Consider the following 9997-nt stretch of genomic DNA (forward strand, 5'->3'; position numbering starts at 1 on the left):
ATTAATTAATGTGATAAAGCATGGTTCATAGAATCATAATCAACTTTCTTTATGTCTCATTCTGTAATCCCTTGATATTGATTGTTCGTTGTGATGTATTGAATAATGACTACCTCTTGGTCCCCTCTCTTGATTGTTCGTTGTGATTATTACTGAGTTTGAAAGGTACATTGATCATCAAAAAGAGAAAGATTAAGATTCTATCAGAAAAGAATAAGAAAAGTACAACGGATAACTAAGACAACTCGCCCATGGAAGCCTAGTTAGCAATTCGTGTTACGGGAACCGTACGGAACGGCATACACACGGGTATTATTCGAATTCTCAAAAATCAAATTCGGTCAATAATTTTGTCAACGGTTCGCGTTACGTTAGTAAATCGGAACGCTATATGCACGCATATAATCCGTTTTAAAGATATGAATTCGGTACATAAAATTCGGCATATATCAAATTACATGTAAAGATTTTTCAGTGGTAGAGTACTCGAGGAAGATGATTAAAATGTATATATAAGTAACATTTGAAGTTAAATTCGACGAGCTTGTGGCCAACTGGTTAGAGTCCCTCTTATTGTGCTACGGGTCCAAAGTTCGACCCACTTTAGCAACAAGTTTTTAGACGAATTCATTAAAAAAAAAAGAGGTGACTCGGGCTGACTCAAATCAGTGGTTAGAGTCTCTCTTACTGTGTTACAGGTCCAAAGTTCGACCCACTTTAGCAACAAGGTTGTAGACGAATTCATAAAAAAAATATAAAAAGAGGTGACTAGGCCATTGATTTGAGTCAGCCCGAGTCACCTCTTTTTATATACTTTTTTATGAATTCGTCCAAAGTTCGACCCTTTTTAGCAACAAGTTTTTAGACGAATTCATAACAAAAAAATTTAAAAAGAGGCGACTCGGGCTGACTCAAATCAGTGGCCTAACCAGCTGACTGTATTAAGTCGCCGTATAAAACGCGAACCCGAATAATTCGCGCATTATTCGGGTTCCCATATTATATACGTACCCAAGTCGGAGTTGGAGTTGGATACATACGCGAATAAAGGCTAGTTTGGTATTGTTGTGAGTATTATAAAAGTGTTTTTCTGTCGTGTTGTGTGTTGCTGTGCTGTGGAAATAAATTGACATGATGTTTGGTAAAATATAATTTAAAAATCACTGTGAAATTAACAAAATGTTTTGGTAAACTTGTATTTTAAAGTGCTAGTGATGTAGTTAATGACGAAAATAGACATGTTTCAAAAATTAGTTTTAAATACGCTTTAAAAATAATAAATTATATTTTTAATTTTACTCCGCGAGTTATAACCCCAAAGGTGTCACTATCCATCCACAAAAAACCCATCAAAACAAAAATAACACAAAAACCCCATCAAACAAAAGTAACACAAAAACCCTAAAGAATTCGATGAAGCCAATTTTGGTTTCATCATCAAATTTGATGAAACGTCTTAGAATTTTATGACACCAAATTTTGGTTTCATCATAAAATTTGATGAAACTAATTTTGGGGTTTTGTATCAATTTTTAAAAATTTGGGGTTTTGTATCAAGTTTGTTTAAGATGGAGTTTTAATGGATCCCAACATTTAAATGTGGTTTTTGTACCATAAGTTTGGTCATCTTGGGTTTTATGACTAGTTATGTTAATTTTAAGATACTTAATAAAATATAAGCAATATTTATTTTATTTATTTATTTTTATTATTTTTATTATTTAATAAAAGAATTATAATTATGCTTGCTTAGAAAAATATTATTATATTGTAATTATTATTTATTATTTTAAAATAAAAAATAAAGAAATAAAATAGAAGTTAGAAATATAACGATAAGTGTACAATATTCAAGGATAAAACTTTTCTTTATAATAAAATAACAAGGTTAAAATAGAGAATCAAGTAAATCAAATTATGTGGGTCTATAACTTCTGCTTTTCCATCTTTTAAAAGCTAGTGCTGAGTAGGCCTAAAATGAAAGTGTTTCTCTTCAAAATCATTTTGAAAAAATTTACCAAACACAATTTTTGGTAAAAATTTGTTATAAAGTGCTTTTGGTTGAAAAAAAGCAATCCCAAACGGGGATTAAGACGTTAAAATTCCGAGTTCGCAAAAAATCGCGAATAATACGCGAATCATTCGCGAATTTCCTAACTAGGCATGGAAGTGCAACCTTTTTAGACGAATTCAGAAAAAAAATATAAAATGAGGTGAATCGGACTGACTCGGGCTGACTCAAATCAGTGGCCTAACCAGCTGACCGTATTAAGTCGCCTTATGAAACGCGAACCCGAATAATTCGCGCATTATTCGGGATTCCCATATCATACACGTACCCTGGTCGGAGTTGGAGTTAAATACATATGCGAATAAGACGTTAAAATTCGGAGTTCGCAAAAAATCACGAATAATACACGAATCATTCGCGAATTTACTAGGCATGAAAGTGCAACCAAAGTACAAAAGGATAACAACCTTACCCAGCAACACTGACACTCTACGTAAATAGAAAACTAATTAACTCTCTACGTATATAGAAACTAATTAACTCATGTAGCCGGAGAGAAATGATATTATCATATGGAAGAACACAAGGGAGAAAAACCCTACGCTCTCTTATTATTGATATTAAATTTCTGTTGTTCAGTTGGTCCGTTAATGTTGATTCATTTAAGAACATTAAGCTTGATGGTTTAGTTTTGGATTGGGTAAATTTATTTAGGGAGTAGTTGGCTGTAAACTCTCTATTCATTTTCTCTTTATATCTTCAAAGGGTGCTATCTTGGCACTCTTTCTTTTTATTTCAATCTTGCCTTTTCAAAAGAAAAAAAAATTAACTCATGTAGCGGAAGCCTAAACAAAACTAATGTCTAAAGTTCAAGAAATTCAAATACTTTTTCATTCATCCAAAACTATCTAATACTACTCGAACAATTGATTTTTTTTCAAACCGTCAATATACTTACTCCATCCATTTTATTTTTGATGAGGGTTTATGGGTTTTTTTTTTTGTAGTTCCAAAATATTTGAGAGTATTTATATTTTTTCCACAAAAGTACCAACAAACAATACCTTTGAATTTTATATAGGAACTATAAGTTTTTTTTTAAACATAGTAATGTAACAATTAATGTTTGAGGATTTTTTTCATGGACATGAATGGAAAAAGTTTAGTGCCGTTTTTCTAAATATGTTGAAAATTTCAAAGCCATCTAAAATGGAACGGATGAAGTAATTTCTTTTTTCTTAAATTTTGGGTTAAAACCCAGAGGTTATATTAAAGTGTATACCTCGAAGATGTATACTACCTACAAGTCTAGGTAGCTAGGAAAAAAAGAGATAAAATAAAAGAATCCCCCACCGGGATATTGACATTGACGAATTTCTTCATGTAATCTTGCTTAATCATGACGAATCTCTAAGACTTCATGCTTTGCTCATTATTACACATTGGAACTCAAAGACATATGTATCATAACAAGAGTGATATGATTTATTTATGTGATAGAAACGTGGTTCCTAATCCACTTTCTTTTATATACGAATTTATTTAAGTCATGGTTGATTCTATAATCCCTTGTTATGTGATTGTTCGTTGTACCGGTTGGTCCTCTCTCTCTAGGTATGCGATGTCCTTTTATCATTGAGCTTATTCTCAAAAAAAAAAGGTACATCAATCATCAATAAGAGAAAGACAGAGATTTTGATTGAAAGAAAAAACCAAGTACAATGGAAAACTAAGACAACTATCCCACGGAAGTGCAGCCAAAGTACAAAAGGGCACTACTAGAGACATAGAAAACTAACTGGTCCAGTAGAACGATGAAAGAAAATTAATATCTAAAACTCATGCATTTTTGAAATAATATTCCAGAAACTCAATACTGTTGTATATATCCAAAACATAAAATTCTTTTTACAGACAGCTCTATTCACACAATCAAACATTTCCTAAACTATCAAAATACTAATTATCCAAAATAACAGATATTTTTAAACTAACAATAACTCTAAGTAAATAATTACATTTCTAATATATTCTTAGTATTTTTTATTTTTTTAGTATTTTTTTTTTCTGTACAAATGAAAATTACCTTAATTTAATACAATATATGATAAAGTAAATAAAGAATAATAATCATATGTAACCAACTTTTCTTTCCATAAATACTCCACCATTTTGAAACCTAAATTATCATCTTTAGACTTTTCTTCATTTCTCCATAATTTGTTTTCCCTTAAAATTCCGTCTTCCCGATTGTTTGTGAACTGTGATGATGGTGGCAACTGTTGGTAGTGCTTGTTCTACAAGTACTCTTCTCTTTGGAAGCAAAGAATTGGTTAGAAATGAATTAGTTTCAGGGATTCGTAATAATAGTCTTGTCAGACCTTTCGAACCCAAGCAATTTCGTTCTATTCTGGCTAAATCAGGTATGGTTTTCGTTTATTTTGCATTTCTTTGTAAATGAATTGTTGTTTGTTGCACTTTGCAAGCATGTTCGTTGGTAGGATCCTTTGAATGATTATGCGGCAGATTAGCTGGCCAGTTGCCTTTGCCGTTGCTTTAGGATGAAAGGAGTTGTCTGTTGTTGATGATTTTAGCTTGTTCCGTTTGCGAACTACTTTTATGTGTGCATCTTTGAATTAATATGATTGTGTACGTTTTCTCCCTTCCAGTTTCAAAGAGTAGGCAAGTTAGAGCTATGGCTTCACAAATTCCCACAGCTCCGAAAAGAGAAAAAGATCCGAAGAAAAGAATCGTTATAACAGGAATGGGAGTTGTTTCAGTACATGGGAATGATGTTGATACCTTCTATAGTAGACTACTTGCAGGAGAGACTGGAATTAGTATTATAGATAGGTTCGATACTTCGTCCCTCCCTACAAGAATTGGTGGTCAAATCCGTAACTTTTCGTCCGGAGGTCACATTGACGGAAAGAATGACCGACGTCTTGATGACTGTTGGAGGTACGTTTTAGTTGCTGGAAAAGGAGCACTTGAAGATGCCAATCTTGGAACCGAAATTCTTGAATCCGTAAGTCCTGTTGTTCCATCGTTATACCTCGCTATAATGATTGGAGTGGTTCATTCGTAATAATATATCGAGTAAGTTGGCTTATTGCAACATATACTTGAATTTTGCTCATTCAACAGATGGATCGATCAAGAATTGGAGTTATAGTAGGGACAGGCATGGGAGGATTAGCAACATTCAGCGGTGGAGTTGAATCTCTTATACTAAGGGGATATAAGAAGATCACCCCTTTCTTTGTTCCTTACTCCATTACGAACATGGGATCAGCATTAATTGCTATTGACAGAGGCCTAATGGGTCCGAATTACTCCATTTCTACTGCTTGTGCAACCGCAAATTTCTGCTTTTGTGCTGCAGCAAATCATATTAGAAGAGGTGAAGCTGATATCATGGTAGTGGGTGGCACTGAGGCTGCTATTGTCCCAATTGGTGTTACTGGTTTCATATCTTGTAGAGCTTTGTCTCAGAGAAACGGTGAACCCCAAAAAGCTTCCAGGCCATGGGATAGAGATCGTGATGGATTTGTCATGGGTGAAGGTTCTGGTGTACTGGTAAGGGGCGGGCTTGGCTATTTTGAAAGCGGTTACTCCCTCAGTTCCTAAAAAAAAATTATTTTTGCTTTTTCAAATTGACAAATTTTTAAACTTAAATGAAAACGTGACAATACCTCTTATTTAGGGGTTATATTTATTTTATTTTTTTATTTTGGAGTAGATTATGGAGAGCTTAGAGAGTGCAACGAAAAGAGGAGCCAACATAATAGCGGAGTATTTGGGAGGCGCCGTTAACAGTGATGCTCATCATATGACAGATCCTCGTAAAGACGGTCTTGGAGTTTCTTCCTGCATAATCAAGAGCTTGGAAGATGCTGGAGTTTCTCCTGAAGAAGTGAGCATACCACGATGCCTATTTCACATTCTAGTTTTTGTAGAGTTTCCAGCATTTTTTTTTTTGGAAAATGATCTAATTTCGAATCAATATCTGAAATATTAAGGTGAACTATATTAATGCTCATGCAACATCAACCCTTGCGGGAGACTTAGCAGAGGTTAATGCCATAAAGACGGTCTTTAAAAACACATCCGAGATCAAAATGAACGGAACAAAGGCAAGATTACTCATCCTATCACTCAATGTCTTTCTGAAAATGATAAGCTCCGGCCATACTTTTGTGTGCAGTAACATTCTAGCCTGCTAAGAGAACCAAAATGGTTAGCTTCGCCACTTTTTCTATTCAAATGGATTTGAGGTGTTTGTATTTCTTTTTTTCTTTTCAGTCGATTATTGGGCATGGGCTCGGCGCAGCTGGTGGATTAGAAGCCATAGCTACAATCAAAGCTATCACAACTGGATGGTTACATCCAACCATTAACCAATTTGTATAGCTCCATTAAGACTATTTTTCTCTATATTATGATTTTCATTTATGAAGTACTATGATTATGGTTTTCATTACATTTCGTTATATTTGCTCTTTCGATTTTCTTGCAGAATTTGGAGCCGGAGGTAACAATCGACACCGTTCCAAATATGAAGAAGCAGCATGAAGTCCATGTTGGTATGTATTAATTGACCTGCGAAATTGAAATGCCAATTACATAATACCTAGTCCTGCGAATATGGCGCAATACCATTTTCTTTTTTTCGTGTTCGAATAGCTTACATTGGTTATTAACTTGTTTAAGTTCATTACCTGCAGGTATTTCCAACTCATTTGGCTTCGGCGGGCACAACTCAGTTGTTGTCTTCGCTCCTTTCAAGCCCTAAACTGAAGAAACATTCTTCGTTGTCTCCTCATTCCCCCCTCTTTAGTCCCAAGCTTTCTATTACCTTAATGCAGGCAATATGAGATTGTAAAATGCTTCTTCGCAGCTATATCGATTTCATAGTTGCAGGCACAGTCATTACCGCAATTTTTCTATCATGTTCTCTAGCTAGTATTAATCTCTTTACCAACCTGCCGAGGTTATTTGATTTTGTATTTTGACCTCCATTCAATAAAACTGTCTATGAACTCTAATGGAATAACAAAAATAATAACTGAATAACAAAAACAAAAACAATAACAATAACTAATAAGCATTAAGAATGTTAAGGATTCAATTGTAGAAAAAAGTGGCAATGACTCTGCTGTTCGGAACTTATTTTTGATCGGGCATCTTTAATTAAACCATTTCACATATAGTTGGTTGTGATAATAAAGAAGTTTTCTCTCCCCAATCTTTTTTTTTCTCGAAAACGTAGATGTTAGAAATTTTTATATACCGAAACTTAGAATACTCGATTAATATCACAGCAGTGTTGCTCGTATAAGCCTCCTAGAAGTGAAGCAAGAATTGATCCGTTAAGACGGTCATAGATTTAATAAAAATACTTGAAGAGTCAAAAACGGTCATTGAATGAAAAAATTTATTACCATTTTATCCGCAAGTTCAACGGCCCACATTATGACGGATGAGCCTAGATTTTATTATGGTTCAATTTTCTAGGTGGCTGCTCACCCCGCTCTCCTTATCTCTTCATCCTCTGTTATCCCAAACACATTTCTCTTCTACTCGAGAGAGAGAGTGTCTGCAAACTCTGCACCTTTCTTTTCTTCTTCATCGCTCGCTTCAATCTCCACCATCCACTACTTCGATCACCTACTTCTTCATCTTCTTCTTCTCCATTGACATGCCGAAATTTTATGTTTGTGGGGGAGTCAAACGCTAACTAAAACACTAAATATAATCAGATTTGAGCTCTTATACCACCACTGCACCATAAATGGGCTTTCGCAACTGGCTCCCGATGTTCCAAAACGGGGTCGCAATTGCACCCAGTTGTTGCGAAGGGGGCGACTCGAATTTTCGCAACAGCTGAATCCAATTGCGACGACAAAATTTTGCAACAGCAACACTGCAGTTGCTAATTTTTTAATGTTTGTTGCTAAATCTTGACTGAGTCAACGGAGACTAACTCCAAAAGTCGCGGTAAAAAATTAGCAACATGCGTCAGTTGTTGCGAATGTTTACTGCGGTTGCGAAAATGTTTGACTAAGTCATAGTAGACCGACTTTGTGCAAATTTAGCAACAGTTTGTAGCAGTTGCTAATTTTTTGCCACAACAAGAAAAAAGGTAGGTCTTTGTTGACCTGGTCAAAAAAAAATTCCCTCCATTATATTTTATCCTGCAACTACCCATGACCTAGAGATTCAATCCATTCGATCAAATTCTACAACTAACTCTTTAAGAACAACTAGAAGTGCAATCATATTCTGCAAATACTCATATGCACTAAACGAACAACATTTAAGAAAATTACAAAAGAAGAGAAGAAAACAACTATATGTTCATCTGCACATGGTATACATATGAGTTACTCTTGATTTCAATAAGACTAACTTAATTTAGTGTCAGAACTCTAACTTAGTTTAGTGTCAGAACCCCAATTTTGTTACCTAAATCGTTCACCTGATGCTTTATGCTTTTCATCCCTACACTTCATTTCAGCAACTTTCGCACGTGCAGGAGCTGAATAATCATATTGTGTACGAGAAACAGCACCAACAGAATGAACCCCTCCCCTTGTATCCTTCCCAAAAGCTAAAGTTAATGGATCAGATTCATCGAACATGAATCTTGTTTTTCCTTTATATCTAGCTGCGCCTTCTTAAGATCATCGTGTAATGTCGAGCAATTGTATTCAGTTAAATATAAAATTACCAAACTAGTGTGTGGTTGAAGAAAATAGTTTAACAATATTCTCACATAATATTTCTGCGCACTGGGTAGTATTTTCCTACCCTCTTGTGTATGGGCTTTAATCCGTACATCAGAGATAGTGATTTCTGCTCCAGGATTCTCCAGTTACTAAATTTACATATGCGATGAGTTGAGTAATACATTTATCAATTATCTACATGTACCCTAATGTTGATTAATACATTTATCAATTAAAGAAGAGGACCATACCTTAGTAGCAATAGCAGCTGTAGTAACTCCTTATGAAATCTCAGATTGAATCTTCCACCTGCATAAATAGCATAAGAAAAACATGAGCGAACTTAAGTACTCACATCTTTTATGTTTAAAGATACATAAGCAAGGATAATAAGAGAACACGCAAATCATTTTCAGCTCGAAGGATATAAAGAGTGGAGAATTATGAGATAGCTCAGATACTTATAATCTAATGAGCTATTGGACACCCTTACTGGCCAATTTCAGATAAGATACTAATTAACTACTTGGACTCATAATATGAATTCATTCCTTTAAAAATAGGTGCACATGTGTGTGTGGGGGAGAATTGGACCTACTTCAAAGGAGCATAGGATCCCGAATTGTGAAAAGTTTATTATATCTTCATAAAACAATGTAATGGTGGTACACAGTCAAACAAAACAAACATATATTATTTCGAAAAGAAAGGAAAACAATCCATCCCTGCAATCCCAGCTAGGATATGTGTTTTAGAAAAGGTTAAAGAGGGGTCTGAGTCTGTGAGTACTAGTATTATACATAGTTACCAATAAAACATCAATTGTTAGGTAGTGGCTAAAAATGAAATGATCAAATTATGGATTCAGAGTGGAGTATAGCAGGATTCACCGACTAAAAACACACCAAACCAGTACTCGTTCATAAGTTCAAGACTCTTACTAGTACTACACACTTGGTTCAAGGAAGGATAGTTCAATCAGTGCTTATCTCCACCCTGCACATACATTTTCCAGCTTACAATTGGCATATAGACGACAAAGAAACTTCTAAAAAGAATTAAAGGCACAAATTAACTATCAGTGCTAGTCTTCCAGCTTAATTCATTTCAAGCGAATCTTTTATATACAAGAAACAAGGAGAAGGCTATGATAAAAACAAATTAGCGTAATCTATATTCAGTAAGTGCATCTACAGAGTATCAGTTCCCTGCCAGTCAAAAATACTCTGATACATCGTACTCCCTAAAATGCTAA

General features: G+C 34.7%; 1 protein-coding gene across 1 annotated transcript; it reads left to right on the forward strand.

Annotated features, from left to right (window-relative positions):
- The first annotated feature begins 4196 nt into the window (after window positions 1-4196).
- LOC113344319 (3-oxoacyl-[acyl-carrier-protein] synthase I, chloroplastic-like) lies at window positions 4197-7063 on the forward strand. Its single transcript, XM_026588322.1, has 8 exons — window positions 4197-4434; window positions 4681-5039; window positions 5159-5590; window positions 5754-5927; window positions 6034-6147; window positions 6317-6418; window positions 6531-6597; window positions 6739-7063. Exons 1-8 carry the CDS (start codon window positions 4278-4280, stop codon window positions 6804-6806), a joined length of 1473 nt encoding a protein of 490 aa, XP_026444107.1. The 5' UTR covers window positions 4197-4277; the 3' UTR covers window positions 6807-7063.
- Window positions 7064-9997: the final 2934 nt, after the last annotated feature.

Source organism: Papaver somniferum, unplaced genomic scaffold, assembly GCF_003573695.1.
Source record: "Papaver somniferum cultivar HN1 unplaced genomic scaffold, ASM357369v1 unplaced-scaffold_76, whole genome shotgun sequence".
NCBI lineage: Eukaryota > Viridiplantae > Streptophyta > Magnoliopsida > Ranunculales > Papaveraceae > Papaver > Papaver somniferum.